The sequence below is a fragment of the Sebastes fasciatus genome, chromosome 6 (assembly GCF_043250625.1).
Source record: "Sebastes fasciatus isolate fSebFas1 chromosome 6, fSebFas1.pri, whole genome shotgun sequence".
NCBI classification, from domain to species: domain Eukaryota; kingdom Metazoa; phylum Chordata; class Actinopteri; order Perciformes; family Sebastidae; genus Sebastes; species Sebastes fasciatus.
The window spans coordinates 34,205,731-34,231,546 of NC_133800.1; the positions used below are offsets into that span (position 1 = coordinate 34,205,731).

General features: G+C 41.5%; 1 protein-coding gene across 1 annotated transcript in view; it reads left to right on the plus strand.

Moving 5' to 3' along the window:
* antxr2a (ANTXR cell adhesion molecule 2a) overlaps nt 1-24,530 on the plus strand; it is a 103,414-nt gene extending 78,884 nt beyond the window's left edge. Inside the window, exon 17 of the mRNA XM_074639455.1 lies at nt 21,988-24,530. Within this exon, the coding sequence (XP_074495556.1) occupies nt 21,988-22,026 (39 nt within the window). The 3' untranslated portion in view covers nt 22,027-24,530. The remainder of the gene's footprint in view (nt 1-21,987) is intronic.
* The last annotated feature ends 1,286 nt before the right edge of the window (nt 24,531-25,816 follow it).

Sequence of the window (25,816 nt, forward strand, 5' to 3'; positions counted from 1 at the left end):
TAAATATATTTCATATCAGCCCGTTTGTAGAAAGACACAATGCCACGTGGTTAACGTTGTGAAACGATTGGTTTGGTTTAGGCAACAAAGTACTTGGTTAAGGTTAGAAAAAAGATCATGGTTTGATAATTGATGGTTTGATGGCTAACATAACAGCCGTAACGTAACAACCGTAACGTAACTGCCGTAACGTAACTGCCGTAACGTAACAGCCGTAACGTAACAGCCGTAACGTAACACCCGTAACGTAACTGCCGTAACGTAACAGCCGTAACGTAACAGCCGTAACGTAACAACCGTAACGTAACACCCGTAAACTGAGAAGATGGGAGGTTAGTGCGACAGGATGGTAAAAGCTTTGATGTTATTTTAATCAAAACTAAAGAGCTCCAATCAATCAGCAGCTCTATGCAAAGTTGACCTCCTTATTGTGATTGCGGCTGCACATAGACTGTATGATTGAGTCCTTCAGGTTCTCACCAACCAAGCACCAAACAACAGACAAAGTTGGCGACTAGCTGGTGAAGAAAAGGGAACTTCTGGCAGTTAAAGAGTTAGATATTTTTCTCAGGAGCTGGTGGAGACTAAGAGGAGATTGAGTAATAACACGTTAGCCATAACAACTTAATAAGTCAGTGGTGCATCAGTGTTTTCTGTGAGATGGTTTTGTAGTCTTTCTGTCTCCTAATGGTTGAAATGGCTTCATAGCTCTTAATATCATCCAGTACAAGGAGTTCAAAGAAAGAGTAGTAGTTGTCAGTGTTAAAGATATTGTGCTTGTGGTGTCCTCCAGGCTTATTTTGTCTTGTGCATTATGCAAACTAGTCATACTGGGATGCAGTCTTGAGGCATAAATAACCTTTAATTAATGTACAAAGAGAAGACATCCAACAGACAGAGTTCGGTCACATGTGCTTGAATCACGTATACAAATGGCATGAAGATGATCAGTATAAGATTTTGCAAATTTGCGTATTAGTTTATTCATTTTTGTGGCTTCATTTCCACCTGAAAACAGCACAGTGCAGCAGCAGACATCCAGTACTAACTTCATCAGTTACCAGTTTGTGTTGTGCATTGATTTATCATGTTACATTGATTTCTAATGATGTATCCTGTCTTCACACAGTTGTATGACGGTTTGTGAGCTCGGTGTATGCGTGTGTTTGGTAAACTGCCTGTTGTCGGTCCACCCAGTGTGTGTTGCTGCTCATGTCTTCACTGCTCAGGTCACATTAACCCAGTTCTCACAGTTTGTAGCTCATGTTTTAAAAAACACACACACACACACACACAACACCTCCCTGTTGTCAGCGTGGCTTCAGGCTCCTTCACGCTGTTATATTTCCAGCATCGCTGGCCGATGATCACATTATTTACTGCTTGTATTAACATGCGGCTTGATAAGCATATTTTCCTCAGTAGAGCTAACAAGATGCTTTATCACCGAGCCTTTTCCACCCGGCGTAGCAGGCCGCCGTCACCGCCACCGCCGCTGCCGCTCGCTCGTATTTCCCCCCACCGTTAGTTTACAGCCTCGTAAATAACAACTTTTTCTCCTGTTGAGATTTAAAGCTGGAGTTTTTGCTGTAAAATCAGATTTAACTTTGAACATGAAGACAGATTTTGGTTGTGAATTATGAAGCTAGAACCTTTGGTGTAAATCAACTACGAGCTTTGCTAAATAAGCAGAACACATTTTGAATATACAGCACAACAACACAGAGTTAATATTCAAAATGATGAAAAAAAAAGTAGTTAAATCATTAAAAGTGTGTGTTTTGCATTAAACTTGGTGCTTTTTTTAAGCTTTTTATTTATTTTTCCTGACAGGGTACAAAGTCATCGTCTTTTCAAATGACGGAAATCTCATTTATGGGTCAAAACACTTAATATAATTAAGAAATTATGCAATTTTAAACTGATATTTTTCACAGATGATATGTCATTTTCAAGATTTTTCACACTGACACCAAAAGATGAGTAAGATTGAGTAGATGTTAACACCATACTTCACATCTTGAATCCTTATATTTTGGGTTGAACAAGAATAAACGTGGGTTATCATAATTATCAAAAGATAAAATAATAAAAAAGAAGACCTTAAAGACCTTAAAGAATTGATTAAACAATTTAAAAAGAAGTAACTTTTCTTTCTAACAAGGCAGCTACAGATGTTCACGCACTGGCGAAGATGAAACAAACCACAATTGTCAGAGAAACTAATAATAACTAATTCATCAACCCGCGACGCAATTATCTCCTTTTGTGTCTTTGATTAGACACATTAATTCTTTTGTTTTACCTTTTTCTGTAATTGTAGTTAATCATGTCAACTGCAGGAAAAGCGTTGCATGTTTTTGGCAGTTCGCGTCGGCGCGTCATTAAGCTGCAAAATCTGCATCTTTAATGAGTTGATTAACTCTTAAAAGAAGAAAACGAGGGCGCTGATCTCTCTCTCGCTAATTGCGTCTGAAGGATCAATGATTCAGTAATGATACAAATATGAGATGTTGCTTTTTTAGATTTGGGAAAATCTTTTCTTTTTTTTTTAAAATATGAATATTCATTGCAAATCAAATCCGGTGGAACAATTAAAAAACAATTTACATGAAAGAGAAACAAACAAATCAACGTTTTCTTCTTCTTGCTCCAGATTCATTTTCAGGTCAGAGTCGATCCAGAGCAGCCTTCCCTTTCACCTCTCGACCGGGCGCGACGCCAAACCCATTTCCTCCTGCATTAGTCTCATCAGGGACTTTAATATGTGCCACCCTGTAGGAGGGCAGCCTCCCTGGCACGTGCACAACACACACACACACACAAACACACCGCCCCGTCTTGACAGCTCACTCCAATTACTGGCCCTCCCTGTCGCATGGCCTGCATCTCCGCTAAGAGCAGATCACATGTGACCCCGTCCAGCATGCCGCTGGTGGAGGGGGGAAGAGGGGGAACCATGCAGGGAACCGCAGTAGTAACACACACACACACACACACACACACACACACACACACACACACACACACACACACACTCACACATCGAAGGGACGCTCTCCAAAAAAAAATGAGGCCAATCAAAGAGCTTCATTCCAAACTGAGATCTTCAGCACTTGAAAAATCTCTCCGCTCGCTCTGACTGGCATCAAAGTAAAGCACATTGCTGCTAATGAGTCATCTTAAAAAACCTTTGTTTACTAATAGGTTTCCTGAGGATTGAATCATCTGTGTCTTTTTTTAAATATTGACAGATGAATTTAAGGCAACAAAGTTTAGACCACATGGATATTCAGCATATTTATTTTTGGAAGGAAACAGTTTGTTTTTCCGAGTGATTAATATTAAAGGCTGTCTCGTTGAAGACGCAGACGGTAAAATGCTGCTAATAGTGAAGGTCCTCTAGTAAAACCCATGTACAGTAGTAACAAGCCACGCACTTAAATTAAAGCTACATTAGTTGCATTCACTGAATGGATTTATTTATTTATTTATTTAGATTTATTTATTTAGCACATGTAACAAATAATAAATAAATAAATAAAATGAACAGTAAATAAATAGCAAACTCTTAATAAACAAATGCTCATAAACAAACATAAATAAATATTACGTGTCCATTGCAAATATGAATTTGTTCTTAATAACTTGCCTGATAAAGGTTAAATAAAAATAAATACAACCCAAATATCCACCCACCTTTAACCAGACATAACTTTAACAACTTAAACAACTACTTAACTAATATTTTAGCCTCCTTATCACATCATTAATGTGTCTGAAAAGCAAATAGCTAAATTTTATTATCAAGTTTTCAAAGTTTATTATAAGGTTAGAATAAAAATATAACCTTTAATACACACTTATTCTGTCCCTGAACATAAAGGCAAACATCACCTTAACATTTTAACAAAGAGGCGCCAACAACTCTGTACTTGCTTCCTAATATTAATATTAATATAAAGATAAGATATACTTTATTGTCCCGCAGGGAAATTTGTCTTGGGCTCCAAGCCGCTGCATCACCCAACATACCAACGTCACAATGTACATACAGTACATGCATAGAACATATATCAAACATAGACTCATGCATGAACATCCTTAAATTCACATGTTGAGTGTGAGACAGTAATAATATAATAATAATAATTTTATTTATATAGCACCTTTCAAAACAAGGTTACAAAGTGCTTTCCAATAAAAGCATGATACAATTAACATGATTAAAGTCTAAGCAAAATAAAAATCATATAAATACAAAATAAAATCAGAAAAATAGTTACAACAATGCACCATCAGTTATGGAAAATAATAATACAATAACATAATCATTTCCTTTTACATGGGGAATTTTTCTCCCCTCTAACATGTTGCTGTTTATATAGACCTAAGGGATAAAAAAAAGAAGCTGCTACTTTATACAACAGAAGTAAAATTAACATAAAAAACACAGTTCTGAAATCTAATATCTTCTGCAGCAGTGAGAGAAAGACTGTTCACCACAGGGAGAGAAAGACTGTTCATCACAGGGAGAGAAAGACTGTGTTCATCACAGGGAGAGAAAGACTGTGTTCATCACAGGGAGAGAAAGACTGTGTTCATCACAGGGAGAGAAAGACTGTTCACCACAGGGAGAGAAAGACTGTGTTCATCACAGGGAGAGAAAGACTGTGTTCATCACAGGGAGAGAAAGACTGTGTTCATCACAGGGAGAGAAAGACTGTGTTCATCACAGGGAGAGAAAGACTGTGTTCATCACAGGGAGAGAAAGACTGTGTTCATCACAGGGAGAGAAAGACTGTGTTCATCACAGGGAGAGAAAGACTGTGTTCATCACAGGGAGAGAAAGACTGTGTTCATCACAGGGAGAGAAAGACTGTGTTCATCACAGGGAGAGAAAGACTGTGTTCATCACAGGGAGAGAAAGACTGTTCACCACAGGGAGAGAAAGACTGTGTTCATCACAGGGAGAGAAAGACTGTGTTCATCACAGGGAGAGAAAGACTGTTCATCACAGGGAGAGAAAGACTGTGTTCATCACAGGGAGAGAAAGACTGTTCATCACAGGGAGAGAAAGACTGTGTTCATCACAGGGAGAGAAAGACTGTGTTCATCACAGGGAGAGAAAGACTGTTCATCACAGGGAGAGGCCTTTTGTGTGACTTGGTGTTTACATTTTGCTCCGACTGCAGCAGATCATTGTCACTGCTGTTTATAATATAGACGGCCGTTTTATAACATGTTGAGAACGTGCACATGATCAGAGAAGTGGATCTTCTTCCTCTGCACTTCCATTCTGCAGACATTGTTTGCTATAGAGGGATACATTTTGTTCTGTGTCCTGTGTGACACTGAAATCCTGGATGCTGTTGATACATATTTCATCATCAGTGTTGTTGTGTGCATCTATAAACCCTGAGGTTTAAGCAACAGCGAGCGAGGTTTATTCCATTTAGCATAAAACAGACACATTTTACGGTGCAGTATTAACAGGCAAAATATTACACATACTTTATTTAACCCAATATCAGAGTATAGTGTTTTGGTTGACGGGGCGGCGGCCGCGGCGGCCTGGAGACATGATGTGAGCTTATGTTTTAAGTGCAGTTCTGAGTGTTTGTGGCGTCTCTGCTGGCCTCTCTGGGAGGACAGTTGCGGCCGATGACACGTAATTTAAAAGTACAGATGAGCCCACTGGCTCTCCGTGGACGCTGATACGCTGTGGCACCCGGAAGGAAAAATTAACAAATGGCCCCCTTTTTTTATTTTGGGTTTGTGTTTGGCGTCCTTGTTTCGGAGAGCTTGCACATGTTGTCTGAACGTGTTGTACGGCAGATCTGAGCTTTTGGGACACTGAACAGCTGTGTGTCTGCTGCACAACTGGCTTCTTTTTCCCTTTTTTTGGGTGGAATTTGGGCGCTGCATGTTTTCATCCGTAGTGTGCTACTTACTTAATGTTGGACTGCTTTTTGAACTGTATTTTTCTATCGCCAGCTTGACAAACTTTTTTATCTGCATTGTGGTGTTTTGCAGAGTTTTAAAACGCCACACTACAATTTTCCCAATCTGCCCACCTATCTGCTTTTCCTCTCGGCTCTGAAGGCCGCTCGCATTTTTAGCAACCACACAGAAGGCTGGAAATGGCTCAAACTTAAGGTAGCGTGACCCTTCAGAAGTATTTAAACTTTTATCAAAAGAACACGGAGCTCCAAACGGGTTTTCAGTGGCACCACTAAAAAGCTGTGACTAGTTCTTCCTACAAGCATCTGCTTAGCACTACTAAGCTAAAAAAGAAGACACAGGGATGTTTTTGTGAATGCTTTGCACAACAAATGTTCAAATGTGCAGCACGTTGGGAAATGCAAGGGAAAGATTTGGGCGACAAAAAAAAAAGTCTGTCGCCTCACAGGTCGTAAAAACAGGCTGGCTCACACGTCGTACAAAAGTACCATTGTATGAAGATGAAGGTGCAGTCGATTAACTGGCTCTTCCTTGACAGACAGCGTCTCAGTCAGTCCATTAGCTGTAAACCCAGTTGTCTGGCTGGAGTGGGTTGACTTGGACGAGGTCTGTCTAACTCACTTCATGCACATATCAGCCCAAGAACAATCTCTCCTCTGTCTGATCCTCCTGGCACCGCTCCACGCCGATCCTCCCACGATCTCCCTCTCTTATGATTATTTTATCATTTTGAATTCTTTATGCCGCATTGCCGTGGCATCGTCCCCGCTAGAGCAGAGCGGCGCGTTGGCCATACAGTACATTCACACTACAGTTATTTGGACGGCGCTCCGGTGTGGCTCTGTCCCGGTCCCTCGGTTGGATTCTGCTCGTCCATTAGTGCCATCTGTGCCTTCCTGCGCCGTCTGTGAGGGCCCCGTCGACGCCAAAACGATTGGCATTTCTCTGGAACAACCAGAGGGACGGTGCCCAGAGCTTTTAGCTGCCAATGATGTGCACTTACTCTGAAAAAAAAAAAAAAGAAATACAGCGAGGGTAGGGGGGGGGGGGGGAAGCGAGCAGGAGGCCCCGGCAGGAAACAGCTGCACCTACAGTACTGCGGCGTCCATGTTCAAGCTTCAGGAGATACCACTTATCCCTGCAACAGCAGACAGCTGATACAAGAGTCAAGAGCTGTGTCATTTTAGACATTTAGCTGGCAGTGTTGCACACAATGACTGCACGAGTGAGCAGGTACAGGTTGACAGATGCTGCAACAGGAAACGGAATGAAACCTGCAAACCACCCGGTCATCGTGCATCAGGAGGTGTAAACGGTTCTGTTCTGAAATCAAGCGAGCATCCTAATCATCTTCCTATTTCACAACAGCAGACAACTCCATGTCAACAATAATATGCTGCCATTGTGACGTGGCCGTATGGTTAACCCTTTAACAGATTCATCCTTTTCTCTGGCAACCTGCTCTTGATGCACAATACCTGGGATACAAACTGGACAGGCAGATCAGATTTTACAGGGTTTTTTTAGGATTAGACTCGATGTTGCTCAGATCAGTTTACAGGAAATGCAGTGACACAAGGAAGCAAATATTAGAGTCGATAACCGTGTTTCCATTCATGAATTTTATCCGCATCTTGAAGTAAGCAAATTTTCCATAAAACGCAAAAACGTTTTTAGGCTTTCTTGAGTTGTTTTGTGCCGTTGTGGATTATGGAAACGCTTTTGCCAAATAAATTCTGACGTAGGAAACATTTAACTCACATGACTGATCAGCTGTTTCTGCTGTCGGCGTCTTCTTGGATATTCCCGTAATGCGCGAATGCTCGTCTTCGTCTCCAGACAGCGTGAAACATGGCCAATACTAGCTGACACGAAAGAGCAATAAAAACTTGCCCAATTGAAACAAATTCCTATCATTCCTTCGTGACATGGCCAAAAGACGTGACAAGACGTCGGTCCCTGACCAATCATCACTGGCTTTCACGACGTGTGTGATGTCATCAGGAAGGAGGCTTCATGCTAATCGCAGTAGCCTACTCACCGGGTTGCTGAAGTGCCTCTGCTATTTCACGCCAGCTTTTTTCTTTTTTCACTCTGTAGCGGTACATTAGTCCCTCGAGGAAACATCAAAAAGGCTGGAGTTGTGTTGCCATAGCTCCACAAATGTTTCCTCCTTTTCTTTTCACAATTCCACCTCACAGCACCAATATGGTTTTCTCTTTCGCTTTGCCATTGTTTACAGTTGTGCAAGCCTGCGCAGCAAGTCACGGCCGTGACGGAACATGTCGTGGAAGGCCAGAAAAGAAATCAAACATGCTAGACTGTCTGTGACACACTCTACACTCTACAGTACACAGGATAAAACGATCGATTGTCGTGCATGACACTCATTGTCGTACCCGATCAGAGCCGACAGCCTACGACAGCCGTGTCGGGCTGATATCATGTAGTCTGAACCAGCCATTACATGGATAGATACCAAGTTGACTTGTTTTGTTTACAGTTTGCAACGTCTACTTCTTCCTCTACTCTGTTTACTGGCGGATAACAGCCATACATAGCCCATAGCACCAACTTCTGACCAAACTACGCTGTAGCCGAGTTTAATCGCTCCAAACCAGTTGATGGAAATGTTCCTAATTCGCATTTATTTTTTACATCATTTGAAAAATTTGCTTCAAGTTTGCTTGACAATTCAACGGAAACACTGCTACTAGTGACACAGCTCAATAATATCTGGTTCATGACATAAATGCAGAATATGACCTCAAGATGCAAGATTTTGTAGATGTAAGGAGGACGAACAGATATCTTGACACAAAATAAATGGAAGTCACTTAAATATAATGCTCTATTCAGCTCCCATACAGTTCAGACTGAGTGCTGCACCAAAACGCTAAAGCTACCCAGGCTGAAGTCTGATCAACATTGTCTCCAAATGGCGTGGAAACCTCAAGAACACAACAAACAGAAATGGATGAATCACTAGCATGATGGTTGGGACCAAAGCACCCGACCTTTCTCTTCACCACCAGCTTCTCTTTTCTCCACTCAGTAAAATATTCTCCTGTCTGCAGGAAACGGGAGCCAGCGATGCTCTGACAGTCTGCAGACCATATGCTGCTGCCTGCTAGCATAACTTTTTACTGCAAGCTGTCACTCACTCCCTCTCTGCTCCCAGGGTCAGTGAAGTAGCCATCAGAGCCCGATTTCCCATCAGCCACCACTCTATTCACACTGTGACTCGGCAGTGTTGCTGTTTGAAAGGCCTGAGACATAAATATGCTAGTCAGAGGTTGGATTTTTATACCATCATATGTTTTGAAGGTGAATCTTTATTATTGCTGTTATCACTCAGGATTTGGTTTTGTCTGAATCAACATCACTCTGATCTTGCATAGTATGATCAAGTTTGTCTCTATCTTATTTTAACATGACAATGTCCCCGTTAACAAAGCCAGCTCCATAAAGGAATGGGATTCCCACTTTGTTGTGGAAGAAGTTGACTTACACTGTTATCATGATATTAAATGGGGTGTTATCGGTGGATATCAGCCTCATAGATGTGGGTTAGAAGGGGCCTACTACACCCATTAGTAGGTTTTGTCATCTAATCCCAATTACCGATCACCGAAAGAAGGAATGAAAGAAGACAACAGCGACCTCTAGCAATCATAGTAGTTATGACAGGAGCAAAAGCGGAAGTCAGGCTGTGTAAACAATCTTAAAGAAACAGTGAGTTACTTTTTTTTTTAGCAGAAATGGAATATAATATTCATAACTATGTTTTCATTAGTGTATAATCATCTACAAAGGGAGCGGGTCCTCTTCACGGAGTCCGCCATGTTTCTACAGTAGCCCAGTACGGACAAACCAAACACTGACTCTAGAGAGACCCATTTGCATTTTTAAGTTACCTGGATGCCACCGTCACGCTTGTAAAACTGCGGTAACGTGAGCCGCAGAGTGCAAAACCGTGGTACCGCCAGCCACCGCCTGACCTCTGTTGCTCCTTAAATAATGTTATTATGGTAAGGATGGCCTCTGAGCGAGGCGACCGGCATAACCTCAGTCTTGGAAAGTGAGGAGTGAGCAGAGGGATATTCAGTTGGTTGCAATCTGCAACCACACCACTAAATGCCGCAAAATCCTACCCACTGTACCTTTAGAACACCAAAATGCGATCTTTTCTCCTAAACTTAACAAAGTGGTTTTGTTGCCTAAACCTAAAGAAGCTGTTTTGTTTGTGTTTCATTCAGTTTTACGTGTTAAAACGTGTTGCTTTTAAGTTTTGATTTCACTTTTACAACGTAGTAGGTGTAGCAGGCCCCTACTGACCCACATCTATGAGGCTTATAACAACTGATAATGCACATTTAATGAGCTGATAAGCGAGTCCTGACCTCAGCCCCATCCAACACCTTTGGGATGAACTAGAACACAGACTATAACTGATATATTTGACTTCAAGACATCTCTGACTACATACATGCTGAAAATCAAACATTTTTAACTGTATTAATTTAGATATTTTCCAAAATAAAAGTCCCTAGAAGTGTTTGATTCAACTTTTTCCCATAGTTTAGTGTTAAAAAAGTTTACAAAAATCGCAATATATCGCAATATCGAATCGCAATACATATCGAATCGGCACCCAACTACCGTGATGGTATCGAATCGGGAGATAGGTGTATCGTCCCAGCCCTAGTGTATACATATGAACATAGATGCGTTTATAACATGGATTTCAAGCATAGACTGTTTTCTATTTTGGAGCAGGAAACAAATTATCATCCTGAAGGCATCCTTTCTTTTCCAGCATGTCTGTTAAACTTCATAGTAGTGAAAGGGATGGGGGTTTTTTTTCTCCAAATGTTTTCCTCCCATGTACCTTATGTGCTTGTATAATCTTTATTCATCTATTTACAATGAGAAGAACTGCCTGAGTTGTCAGCGAGCATCATGTATTTGGCCGAGTCTCAGGTGGCTCTGATTTCCCAGCAGGCCAGATGGCAGCGCTGTGTGGGCAGTGTGTGTGTGTGTGTGTGTGTGTGTGTGTGTGTGTGTGTGGACGAGGGGCTGTGTGAAGAGGGCCAGCAGCCTCGTGGAGGGAGGATTGCTCACACCCTGGCTCTCTCCTCTGTCCCCGTGCAGCTGTGCTTCTCCCTCCAACTTGAACTTTTAATTTGTTCAATATGTGGCAGAGGACACGGAGTAAAACAGAACACATGTCTGGTGGCTGAGGCTCGACAGGAAGGGACGCGGAGAGGGACGATGACACCGTGTGTGGAGTTATTTATTTTTAATTTGTAGAAGTCTGCTGCTTCCACCACAGAGGATGGAGGTTAATCTGATAAAGGGACAGTTCACACTTCTTTAGGGTGGATTGCACCAGCAGTTATCAGTTTAAATTAGGGCTGTCAATCGATTCAAATATTTAATCGCGATTAGCCATAGTTAATCGTGATTAATTGCAAATTAATCTCACATTTCCTATCTGTTCAAAATGTACCTTAAAGGGAGATTTGTCAAGTATTTAATCCTCTTATCAACATGGGAGTGGGCAAATATGCTGCTTTATGCAAATGTGTGTATATATTTATTATTTGAAATCAATTAACAACACAGAACAATGACAGATATTGTCCAGAAACCCTCACAGGTACTGCATTTAGCATAAAACGTACGCTCAGATCATAACATGGCAAACTGCAGCTCAACCTTTTGGTCACCCTAAAAATGTCTTATTCTGCGTTCAGCGGTTGTATTTAGCTCCACCCTCTCGTGTCACTTCTGGTTCCAAAAAAACAACATGGCGACAGCCTAAAGGCCGAACTCAAGGCTTCAAAACGACAGTCCAAAAACCAATGGGTGATGTCACGGTGTCTACGTCCACTTCTTATATATAGTCTATAGGTGCAACACACCCTTAGTAGCTTAAGGGTGCTTTCACATTAGAGACCCGGGCCCGGATCCGAGTACACTTTTCCCCAAAGTCCAGTTCGATTGATCAGTGTGAACGCTCCGCATCGTACGGGCACGGTACGGATCGATCGCACCTAATGTGAAAACGCCCTTACCCAAAATCAACAACATTGATTGTGTGCTCCTTGAACAGAAAAGAGTTCCCTGCTTTACCTCTGAGAAGTCAAGTATTATTATTTATTTGTACTTTATTTAATAGCCACATAAAGCACTGAAAGATTTGTGTAAACTTGGTTCTGCAACCCGATGAGACACCAAAAGTTATTCCAACCCTTTTCAGGTTGAAGTGTAGCAGTAGTTTATACTGTAGGTCAACATATCCTCATACAACGATTCGTATGATATCTTCGCACATCTTCCTACGAATATCCAGCAACACGTGTCAATTTCCGCACGTTACATGCGTGCAGTCTTTTTAAAATAAACTTCCGTCTTCACAGGAAACAAGTTGGTTAGGTTTAGGTAACAAAACTACTTTGTTGGGTTTAGGAAAAGGTCGTGGTTTGGCTTAAAATAACTACGGAAGTGTGACAAATAAACCAACATTAACCTCTGGTTTCACACGGAACACGCACAGCAGTCTCCTGGGCGAAAGTCTAGTTTTATTCTCACCCAACCATCCACCCAACCTACAGAGCCCCCCAGGAGAAAGTTTTAGTAACTCGTTCCCTCAAGTTAGTAACTAAATTAATTAAAAAATTACCAAAATTATGCAAAGCATATTTTTCCAAACTAAGTGTTGTAGTACAACTATGAGTAAATCATTGATGTGTGAGGTAATGTTGGTGGTACTACACTGTATAATAGTGAAGTTATGGAATATTTTCATAGCATCTCTTTTCGGCGTTGCATTTTGTAGACGGTCCCTGACCAGCCGTCTCACAGCCGGCTGCACATAGAGACCAATGTAGTGTGTCCAGATCGGAGGACGGCTCGTTTTGATTAAAATGAGGTTGTAGCTCGTTGTCCACCTTACTACGATTAGAAAGAGCTATCGTTTGTGTTTTAACAACGTTTCGGTTATGAGTTATTGATCCGAAGTCAATGAGTTGACTGAATGATTGGAGGAAGTGCACTATGAGGGAACTAACTTGAGGGAACGAGTTAATACATTTTTCTCCTGGCGGTGTAGAGGGGCTTCGTACCGACCTCCTCCTTACGCGGCGTTTGTTGCTCTTTATACTTCCTGATTCACGATTACATGGATTACATACTAATTGCTTTCATGGAATATATCCGAATTACAGTGCATTCATTTTTGAAGGTATAGCTACGAACGATGTATGAGAACAGGCTGTGTAGGTACTTCATGCAGTACAAAGTGTACAGCAGCTATATGATGCAGGATGGAGTTGCTGTTGAGCTCATTAACATTTTGTCAGAACAACACAACAAGTGTTGGAGTAATGTGATGAGTGTTGCAGTCGTCCTGTTGCTGTTGGATTAAGTAATCCCTAGATTAACTAAGATACTGTATAGGCTGCAAAGCTCTAATGTGGAGGAAAAAAAGTCTCTGTTCTGGTAATAAAATCTTTCAAAGCCTGTTAGCTTATCACTGCAAAATAAGCATCTTGCAACTGGATTACAACTCTCATGCTTGCAAGTGTTTTCACACTCCAGTCCAGATGGGAGATTCGTTCTGTAACCTAAAATGGGTGCCTTCTTTGGTGCATCTCTTTTCTGTGTTTTTTGATAAATGTGACAAACTATACAATCAATTAAGACGACAAGCCAATACAAATATTTGGAAGGGAGTTAACTCGCCATCAGCTGTGTTTTTATTTGCCTCCCAAAAGTGGTTGTGGAGACTCGTTTGAAACTGGTTCTGAGAGGAGACGAACACATGGCAACTTCCACTTTCACTTGTAGTTTTGTTGAACTAATAGATTAGAGAAGATTTCTAGATTATTCTCTAAATTCTAGATGGAAAGTTGAGAAAAACATCCATTGAAACACACAAGTAACTTCAAGGGCCTGACTCTGAACTGGACCCTCCAGACTACAACATGACCGAAGAGTTTTTAAGGTGAACCGACACTTTGGGCAGCATCCACCGCTGTATTCAAAACCCTCTGATTCAGTACCTGCACACAATGAATGGATTCAGCTCACATAACTAATGTTCCTTTTCCATTTCTTTGGCATGTTCGAAGACGTGTCCAGTTGCAACCTGCAGCTGTGCCCGCTCACTAAAAGCTTTTCATGCACTCTGAACAAACATTTCAGACGCTTCAGGTTTCATCTTTAACTGTATCCGTGTCAGTAACGGACGCATTGTTCACTTTAGGTCATTTCCTGGATGATTGTTTGCACATGTGGCTTTTTAAACAGGTGCGCTCAGCTGAAGCAGTGTAGTTTGGGAATGATTGTGGCGTACACAATTATCATGAAACCCTTGAAGCTAGCCAGCATTTCCTGTGGTTGTACTGTATGACGTCTTTTGAAACGTTTACCAACCTTCCAGCCTTTGTTGACTTAAGTGGTCTTTTCCCCCCCAAGTCCCACGTTGAGGGCAGGAAATTGGAAAGACCCACAATAGATCCGTACAGGGGGTCTTTAGGGGGAGATAGCAGGTCAACAGTATACATCACATAGAAGTGGTGTATAATGGCGTATAACATGATAATAAGTAGTATATGTCGGCCATCCCCATGCTCTATTATGTCTCATAAGTTGTTATAGCAATGTTTGGGTTGAAACCATTTGTTGCACAGATTTTGTGCTAAATTTAACCATTTTTTACCACTTGAGAAGCTTAAAACTGATCAATAATCCCTCCAAAATACCACATTAAGACACCAAAACATTGAGGAACACCGTAGAAAAAGCCATGCTGTGATTTGGGATCAAAAACTTTTGACATTTTGGAGATTTCTGCAAGAATTGCATTTTTCGGCGATTGGATGGCGAGCACTTCTGTTGTGTAAACTGCTCAGAAACCCCCTTATTGTCAATCTAGCTAGGAAAGCCATCCATCCTCTGAATGATCTAGGTCTCTAGTCTGATCCATCCATCCTCTGAATGCTCTAGGTCTCTAGTTTGATCCATCCATCCTCTAAATGCTCTAGGTCTCTAGTTTGATCCATCCATCCTCTGAATGCTCTAGGTCTCTAGTTTGATCCATCCATCCTCTGAATGCTCTAGGTCTCTAGTTTGATCCATCCATCCTCTGAATGCTCTAGGTCTCTAGTTTGATCCATCCATCCTCTGAATGCTCTAGGTCTCTAGTTTGATCCATCCATCCTCTGAATGCTCTAGGTCTCTAGTTTGATCCATCCATCCTCTGAATGCTCTAGGTCTCTAGTTTGATCCATCCATCCTCTGAATGCTCTAGGTCTCTAGTTTGTGGCTGTAAAGTTTCATGAGGCTGTGATTACCCTAGAGGTCACCACAGGTCATTTTATACAGTGAAAATGAAAATGGCCATGACAGTTTTTCCTTGCCAAAATGTAGCGCAAGTTTGGAGCCTTGTTTAGCCTCCTTCATGACAAGCTAGTATGACATGGTTGGTACCGATGGATTCATTAGGTTTTTCTAGTTTCATATGATATCTAGCTCTAAAAATGAACCTGCTACAGCCAGACGGACTGGTCTCATTGGGTTAAACATCCCCTGTTTGTTATGCAGAATATAAAAAAATGAAATATTCTGTAATGAAGTGAAGGATCCAGATGTTCAAATGATCTTGTTATAAGTCTTAAAAACCCCACCCATGCATGTGGTAACCGATTTGTATAATAGTATAATTAATATTTACAATGTTTGTGTATCAGGAGCACAAAAGCACATAAAAAGGCCCAGAGTTTGGTCAGCGCTCTACGTTGCTGCTGCTGCTGTCTGCATCAGAGCTCCTCAGAGAGTTGCAGCTCAGGGGGACTCAAGCTGCTCAGGGTGTGAACGCTGCGATGAGAGATGAGAATGAAAATCAAACACACAGTCAGTCACTCTCTCTCTCTCTCTCTCTCTCTCTCTCTCTCTCTCTCTCTCTCTCTCTCTCTCTCTCTCTCTCCTTCACTTCACTTCTGGAGCTCTGCCTCCAGTAACAAGCCAGCGGTCCCAGTGACAAACATGTTGTGTGAGGACTGGGCAAACGTGGACCTCTGCAGCTCCTGAGAGTGTCAACAGGCTTCAGTGTAGGTGGCTAAAAACAACTCAGGTCAGATATTGAAGTATTCCTCAACATGAGCACGAGTTGGGACTCCTGTTGAGAGGATTATTTAAAACGCTGAGATTATTGACAACACAAGATTTAACAATTTGTAATAAACGGTGAAGGAATCCTGTGATTTTTGGCAGCATGTTAGCTCTTTGTTACGTTGTGAGTTCTTTTAAAAAAGGTCTTACTAAAGATATTATTAGTGTTGCAATGGGCAGTCAATGAATTGATGAGAAAATTCATCAACAGCTTTAATAATTGATTAACCGTTTTAAGTAGTTCATCCAATAAAACGCCAACGTTTGTACAGAATGTTCCAGCTTCTTCAGCGTGGCACTTTGCAGCTTTTTTCCGCCTCATATCATCATTTATTGATTTTTTTATTTTTTAACAATGAATATTACTTTACTTTCTGACATTTACAGACTAATTAATGATAATAATAATAATAATAATAATAATAATAATAATAATAATAATAATAATTGGGGCTAGAAAACTAGAAAACCTAAAGAATCCATTGATACCAACCATGTCATACTAGCTTGTCATGAAGGAGGTTAAATAACGCTCCAAAGGAAAAACTGTCATGTCCATTTTCAAAGGGGTCCCTTGACCTCTGACCTCCAGATATGTGAATGTAAATGGGTTCTATGGGTACCCACGAGTCTCCCCTTTACAGACATGCCCACTTTATGATAATCACATGCAGTTTGGGGCAAGTCATAGTCAAGTCAGCACACTGACACACTGACAGCTGTTGTTGCCTGTTGGGCTGCAGTTTGCCATGTTATGATTGGAGCATATTGTTTTATGCTAAATGCAGTACCTGTGAGGGTTTCTGGATCAATATCTGTCATTGTTTTGTGTTGTTAATTGATTTCCAATAATAAATATATACATACATTTGCATAAAGCAGCATATTTGTCCACTCCCATGTCGATAAGAGTATTAAATACTTGACGAATCTCCCTTTAAGGTACATTTTGAACAGATAAAAAATGTGCGATTAATTGCAATTAATCATGGACAATCATCTGATCAATCGCAATTCAATATTTGAATCAATTCACAGCCTTAATAATAATAATAATAATGAGTTGATTGATAATATAGATAATCATCAATCAGTTTAAGTATTGATTTTCATACCTTTGCTTCAAACTATCACAATTTTGCAAATCACAATTTTGGTTTCCCACAATTAAATGAAAATGCAATATTTAGTTTAAAATTCGTGCTCCTCTTATAGAAAACTTTGCTGCATATCAAATCAAGCCCTTCCTAAACTAACAGCCAGTAACCAGGGCGCGATCCAGATGTTTTGGCCTCAATCTGGGGCGGTTTAATGCCCGATCTGCGCATATTTTTGGGGCAAAATGCACTGAATTCAGTTGAAGAAGAAGCTTATTTTAAGTTTTATTTTGATGCAAAAATGTGTGCATTAGCAGGAATATAGCAGAGTGTAAAAGTGAAAGCAGCACTCTGTTGATTTAAATGTGAAAGTGCAATAAAAATATTGTGTACCGAAAATCAATGAATAATCATGATCTCAATATTGATCAAAATAATTATCATTTGGTCCATAATCGTGTAGCCGTACAGCAAACTATCTACTATTATGTGTTGGACGTGTCCGATATATCAACATGGATTCTAATCAGTGTAGTTTGATATCAGGGTTTCATATATTTCCATTAGTTTGAATAGGAAGCCGGTGGAGTGTCAGTAATGAACCTTATTAATCACAGTCTTCATTTGGAAGTCTCTCTGACCCCCCCCTCCTCTTGTCTCTTCACCTCTCCATCTCCCCACCTGACTCATCCGCCCGTCTATCCGCCGTCACGCTCGCGTCCGTCTGATGAGATTCCACTGACATCCCGTGCTGACATATTCAGACTATTGTTCTGCCGCTCCGGGTGGCACAGGTGGGCCTCCGTCTCTCCAACATGGCCCAGTTACAAGGCGGCGCTCCCTGCCAAGTCAGGCCCCGCTCATCCGGGAACAGGGGAGCTGGAATGGGTTTGACCGTATTGTGCTGCACCTGCTTCGCCCTCGCACCAGATCCCCCTGCTTCGCCTCGCCATTCTGCCCGCCGCGGAGAGCACTTCTCCCCTCGCCGAGCCCCTGCGCCGCAAAACCCGTAAAATCCACTGAACTTAGCCGCTCTGATGGCCGCGGCCAAAACAGCATCTGATGTGCCTTATTTGTTGACTGTGTGAGATTAGTTGCAGAGGGTACACGTCGAGGGGCTTACCATGCAGAGATGGAGCGAAGCCCCCACCCCTCCATCAAACACCCACCAGCCCTGCCAAATAATGAGGAATGGAAGATTCTCCAGCTTGTCTAAAGCCCTCGTCACAGTCGGTCCGTGCACACTTCTGCTCCTGAGCCAGACTGTAGTGCAGATATACTGTAAGAGCTCCCACACCAGAGGAACCGGCTGCTGACTTCTGCAGTCGCTCTGCAGCTCTGGAGACAACATCCTGGTCATTTCTGTCCCTCAGCGGGACGCTGTGGGAGGCCTGCACGTGCAAGGATTTCTCAAAGAGATGTGCAGCTCTAATATGTGCACATTTTAATGCAAATTCAGCACATGAATCAGATGTTTTTAAAATCAAATTATGTGCTAATTCAGAAACGTTCCTGTCATACCTCTGAAACCCAAATTAAAATCCAAATTTACTTTTTTTCCTCATCAACTCAAATGCAACTTGAGCTGTGATCAGTTAAACACTCGTACTGCGTCCACAACCACGATGAGTCTCTGGACATCATGCCTGGATAATGAGAGTGAATCAGTGTGTAAATCCAGAGAGCAGGAAGCAGAAACCAGGTTACTGAGAGAAATCATGTTCAGTGAGGAAATCAGAAGACGTATTTACACGTGTTGGATTTACTCTCATTAGTCAGTGAGGACGTTTCCCTCATTTTGAACCACCATTGGCTCATTTTTAGTCTATTTGAAGGTGTCCTGCTTTTGTGATATGACGCTGCAGCCTGATCTTTTTTTGGACACAGTGAGAGGACAGTCTCTTTCTCTGTAGAGCGAGCACACCGTCTCATTCAGACTGATTCATATCAGTTTCAGTGGGACTTTGGATCGTCTTATTTTTGAGGATGCACCGCTACGAGTCTTTTCCCTCATCCTGGCACACTGAAGTCTTTATCATGTACATGTGCACTTACACAATACCAGTTAGAGATGAGTGATGGGGATTGATAAGGATTTATTGATATCAATGTGAATGATTCTGTTTATCGGTTTGATTCTTTATCGATTCCCTTATTGATTCCTGTGACAGGAGAAAAAGTCCTACACAGGTTTTCAGTATCTACGCAGCTGTTTTATTGAACACCGTGTAGAATGTCGGCCTAGTAACATTTGCACGTGTTAAAATAAATTGCAATGCTCCTTTTCTACAAAGGATATAACTTGGAAAACAAATATAAAACTGACTGATGAAAAATAAACAATTTTCTTTGTCAAAGAATAAATCTGCGAAGCCTGTCTGCGTGGCGCTAACGTTATTATAACGTAGGATATTTGCCCTCGGTGATGGATGGGCCCTCGTGCGTAGAGTGTCAAATACTTGGCATTCCTAGAATTTCAGCCCATGTTGCATCGAAAGATGTTTCAACATATTGCTTTGTGTTTCCACCCTTTATTTTTACAGATATTAAGAGTAGCACTGTTGTCATCTTTACTCGTGAAATGAAGCCACGCTTTGGACCGTGTCTTCCTCTCCGTCATGACTCCTTCCTGTTGGAAGTTTCCATCAGCGTAGATGCTGAGTTTGATGTTGTGACTCAGAGTTTTTGCAACGCACAACTGTCAGAAAAACGTGGCGGCATTGATAGAAGGAATTGATAATCTCAGAGGCGTACGATTCCAATGGATCGGACAATATGGAACCGGTTCTTGATTCCCCTCCCTAGTAGAGATTCAGTTATGCATCTATGTGAGCAAAAAAAAACGGATTCTCCAGCAGAAATGTGTCTCTGTTAAGCTGGTTTCTCTGATCCTTTAACCTGCACTCAAACACACAGCTGTGAAGAGTTCAAAGCCAATTGGGGGCTTTTATTTTGAAATTTCTGCCTATGATTGTGTGACTTTCCTCTCACCTCAAAGGATGTTTATGTTGCACATTACAGGGTCAGAAAACATCTCTCTTATCACTTGTGATTTTAAACCTTTGAGGAATCAGGAAATTGTCTTTGTAAGAACAGTTATTGTTTGTGAGAAAACATGTTGCTGTTGAGTAACAAACTTCCATTCACCCTCATTGAATGGTGATCTGTATGGATGGATGTGACTAAAACAAAGTGGGTTTTTCTATTGTGATTTGGGTGAACTGATCCTTTAGTAACACTCCTGCTGTTGCAGATATGACGCCGCTCACCGCCTCTAAATATTTACAGTCAAAGGAGGCAGAGGACCAAAGTTCCCAGAAAGGATTAATGAATAAACCGTCATGATGTGATGACCAGGTTACAGTGAGCACATGTAAACACACACACAGACAGACAGACAGAGAGACAGAGAGATGAAGAGGAGCAGAGAGTCAGAGAGTTCTATGTGAGTGTGTTGGAGGTTGGAGGCCGGCTGGCTGCTGGGGATTCGCTGTGCGAGAGCTCCCTCTTGGTGCCAGTCGGCCTACTGTTGGTGAGCAGGACGCTGCTGCTGCTGCACCGAGACGCTCAGACAGCTGCCCACACACACACACACACACACACACACATACAGTATAAGTACACATGTTGGGTGAGACCATGCACACAGGGATGAAAGTGAGACGTCTTTTTTTGTCAGTATTCTCAGAATCGTGCTGCTGCTTCACCAGCTGATTCTTCATTTGATGTGATTTAAATATGATTTCTGCTGATTGTTTGACTTTATTTGTCCTGAAATTATGATGTCATTAATTATTTTTATTTAAAGTAGACGATTATTTTCATTATCGATTAATCTGCCTACTTTTTTCTAGATTGATCGTTTAATCGTTCAGTTAACAAAGTTGTCAGAAAATAGTAAAAAATGTCCTTCCCAATTTCTCAAAGTCCAAGATGATGTTTTTAAATGTCTTGTTTAGTCAGTCAAAAACCCAAAGATATTCAATTGAATATGATATAAAAGCAAATCTTCATAATTGAGATGTTGAAAACAGAATTTTCTGACACTTTTGCAGGAAAAATGACTTTAACGATCAATCCATTATCAAAATAGTCGCTGATTATTTTTTAGTCGAGTAATCGTTGCAGCTCTACTGAAAAGTGTGTTCTCTATTCTTTTAGTTTTATATACGTTAATTATGTACGACCTCTTATTATTAAGCTGTGTTTATTGTGTTCCTGGTTTGATTTTACCTGCATCGGAAGACATTTAATACATATGGATAAATATTTTTCTTTATTTTTATCTTTATATTTTATTTGTAATTATTATAAACAAAGATGTTTTTTTAAACATTTATCTATTAACCTCCACATTTGTACCTCTGTAAATATGTAAAAGTGTAAATTCAAATTTAAGTTAACTATCTTTTTGCTATTTCTGCTTTAATCGCTGCTTTTATTTATTCGTTTTTATTCTTAACTACAATGAGAGAAGCCTGCAAAATTTCAATAAAGACAATAAAGATCATTGTATTATTTTAATAGAAATATCTGTTATCAAAGAGCCAATAATCAAATCATGATGCCTACACTTTTTATGTAAATTAGATTATAGGGAAATAAATAGAGATGTTCATTAGAAATATTAGCACATGTAAAACAAAAGGTGTTAATTACTCAGTAGTACTAGTAGAATAACTGCAGTAACGTTTTGATTATAGAAGTAGTAATACTCTCTGTCTTTGTGTCTCTGTGTGCTCTGCAGGGTCGGTGTATTAATTTCAGCCGTGTGCAGCGTCAGTAGGAGAGAAGAGAAGAGAAGAAGAGAAGGACGACGGTGTGTAAACCAACCATGTGCTGATCGCTGAGGACCACAGAAGAAGAATTCCAGTTTGTTTTTATTGAAGATCTTTCCGTCCTGCAGCTGAAACCACTATCTGTTCACTCCGCTCTACTATAAGCACAAAGTTTCCCTTTCTGGTTTCCTGCTCACCGGGTGAAATGTTAATATCTTATTCATTAAGTTATTTTCTACCTTTTTATATTATGAGACCATTTTTTTAAATTAAGAAAAAAAAAAGCATCCCAGAACTCTTTCCCAACATATTCTGACCATATTGTGCCTTCTGTGAAAAACCTAATTTCACGGACACAGACGGAAGCTATCTAAAGAAAAAAAAAAAAAAAAAAAGCTGGAGGAAGGGGGCTGTTTGCCGTTGGCGTGGAAGTCGGAATAATCCCAGTGGGCCTCACAAGTGCAGAAGTCCGTTGCCTCTTGGCAATGTCTCATCACAGATCCTCTCCAACTTCAGCGGCGCTGCACGCCCGCCGGCCGCCCTCTGACTGGCTCATCTTGTCATTTTAACACTGAGAAGTGCACACGCATGACAAATTGTAGACAGGATGCCCCCGAGGTATTGGACGGCACCGAGACTTTGCCCTGTAGTTTTATCGTTGTTGTGTTTTTTTTTTTTTTTAAGACACCTTCCCTTTCATTATGCACTCAGGACAAGAAAATTAATAGAGCGTTATTCGACCGCAGGACCAAGGAGGATCTCCAGCTACGTTTGAGGGATTGATGCCTTCAAGACCTTGACATGGCGCTTGGTGTTTTTTGCCCCTGTTTTTCAGCGCAGTCTGCTCTCTGCTCAGCAAGGCGTAGCACATCACCGCCCATAAACAGGCCCATCACTTAGGACTTTTTAAGATATAGATACTGCGGCCGCCGCAACGCTCCTCGGCTCCCACCGTCTCAATCCTCCGAGGGGGCTTCCCGGGCCGCGTCACAACCCACTAGTTCACCAGAATATCAAAGTTTAATTAAAATAATTAAAGGCAACAGCAAGCAGCAGCCTGTGAAGACCTGGCTGTCTGTTTTTTATGTCTTTTGACATTGAATGACCTATTACTGCGTTACTCACAGGAAAAAGAGGACACGACGCCACGGTGACGGTGCGCCACGTCCAAAACGCAAACCCAAAGTAACGGATGCGATGGACGGATAAGTATTGTTCATTTCCAGAAATTATGTCCCACCCCCCCTCTCTCTCTCCTCCACCCCCAACTGCCTCACCCCCCAAAAAAGCAAAGCAGGGTATATATGTATTTATATATATATATTGTGGATTTGTCAAGCGCGCTGTCACGACGCCAATCTCCAAATGATGTTAGTGTGAGCGGAAACACTGTGGGGGAGGAAAAGGGGGCAGCAGCTGAAGAAAAAGGCTCGAATGATCCAGTCACTTCGGATACCGTACTTCAGATGCAAAATGGATATTCGAGTCGAAACCTGACAAAGCGCGGCCGACTTTGACGGGAAGCGGTATAGACAATGACCAGTGGCTGGGTCAGTGGGATGTCTCCGTGCAAGCAGGGAAGCTTATCAAATGACACTAAAAATAAGTTCAACAACCATCAAGTTTTGAGGGGGGGAACGGGTCTCGCATTCGGCGGGCGAGCGCTGCGGGACGGGGGCGGCGCGCAAAACAACGCCGGTCTAATTATTATTCCTTTGTTTCGTCTTCGTCCCGATCGCAGGGACGTAAATAATCCCAAATCAAATCCTCGGGGTGTGCTGGTATTTCTGTCCGACTTAAACGCTTTTAGCCTCTTGCATAATTTTTTTTCCCGCTGACATTTAATGGGCTCGTCAGCCTCTTTCTGGACCGACGAGGAGATTTTTAGATTTTTTTTTTTTAATGTTACAACCAAGAGCAGAGGAACGGTATTAACCCGACTAATGAGATATTTACATAGCAGTCACAACACTGCTAATAACACGTCACCCGTCCCCTCCTCTCCACACAGCCTTACACACCACAGTATTCACTTTTTAGTGTTGTACATTTAAAACAAATTGTTGAATATCTTTGTGCCTTTTTTTAAAATGATTTAAAAGTATTTTTTTATATTTCTGCACTTGTTAAATGAGTTTTTTTTAATCACACAAAATAGTCATAATTGTTGATATATCTTCATTTCATTCATCTCTCAAAATTACAGATTAATTTGCATGCACTACTTTCTGCTTAGTACATCATTATCAGCTCATTTACGGTGCAAAACAAATGTGTAATTTATCATTTTATATTCTTTAAAATTGTACAGTTTGTGCCTTTTTTATATCCACGTACAGTTGCACCTTTAAGTCCAGGTTGGAGCCACACAGGCTGCACATAATGTGTGTGAGCTGCAACCCAAAAATAGCCAAAATCAAAGCCTTTTTTTATGAGTTTTACACTGTTTTTATTCTGTTCTTGTTCTACACTGCAGTCTGTTGTGTCAAATATACATTGAATGAAAAGCAAAGAGTGTTTTTTTTGTGGTTTTATTTTTCAACACGCGTGTGTGTGTGTCTGCGTGTGTGTGTCTGCGTGTGTGTGTGTGTGTGTGTGTGTGTGTGTGTGTGCTGGTAGGGGTGGACATGCTAAAGGCCATCTTTAATTGGGCCCTCACAGATTTATAGGGCCCGACAGGGAACGTGATTATACGGAGTGTGTGTGGACAGAGGAGTGGACAGTGTGCAGCCTCGCTTCCCCCTGTGAAGTCAGTCACCGGAGGCACCGCGCACACACACACACACACACACACACACACACTCACACACACACACACACATACAGCATCCCTCCGAGGTCTTCAACGCCCCAAAAATGAGGTCTTGCATTTAGTAAAAATATGCGCTCGTACACCTTCTGCTTTATCCATGTTTGCATGCTGTGACAAGATGCCAGCTGAGATGTGTGTGTGTGGGTCAGTGTGTGTGCGTGTGTGTGTGTGTGTGTGTGTGTGTGGGGGTCAGTGTGTGTGTATGTGTGTGTGTGTGTGTGTGTGTGTGTGTGCGTGTGTGTGTGCGTGCAATAACCCCTCCTCCATGTTGGCAGTGAGCGAGGGACAGCGATGTCTCGTTGTTGGAGCTTTAGATGTCATAAAGATCCCACTCGTTTGTAGAATAAACTCTCCTCTTTCAGGTTTTCATCTCATTTCTGACACTAAAAGTCTCAATAAATGAGTTAAGTTGAGTTTATTAGGATCCCCGTTGGCTGACGCCACGACGCCAGCTAGGCTGCCTGGTGTCTGACACACATTAGATACATTCAAACATCACATACAAAAAGCACTGTACTCACATTACTTTATATAAAGTGAGGTATACATATTTCAAACCAAGCTTTCCTACAGACGCCGCTGCGTCGTCGTTCTACCAGCTGTATGATGAGCAGTAGAGAACTGAAGTCATCAGTCTGTTAGTTTGCTGAAGTCTTGATTACAAACATTTTACTGACAAACAGCTGCATGAAACCAGAAAAACCTCATAAAACCAGTGAGTCACGAGTCTGGGTATTCACAGTTCCCCGAAGCTTTAATGCTGATTCTGTATAAAGTGGACTAAAAACATCCTCTACTGTGTGTGTCACTGTGATCCACAGACAGGACGGCTCCATGCTCACTAACTAAACCGTCACCGTAAGCTGATTACTGCTGACCAGTTCACACACACAACACCAACACCAGCATCGGAGACGTTACGTAGACTTTTATAAAGTGCTTTATTTTAATATCTGCTTATCTGCTCTGTTTCCTGTTGTGCTCCT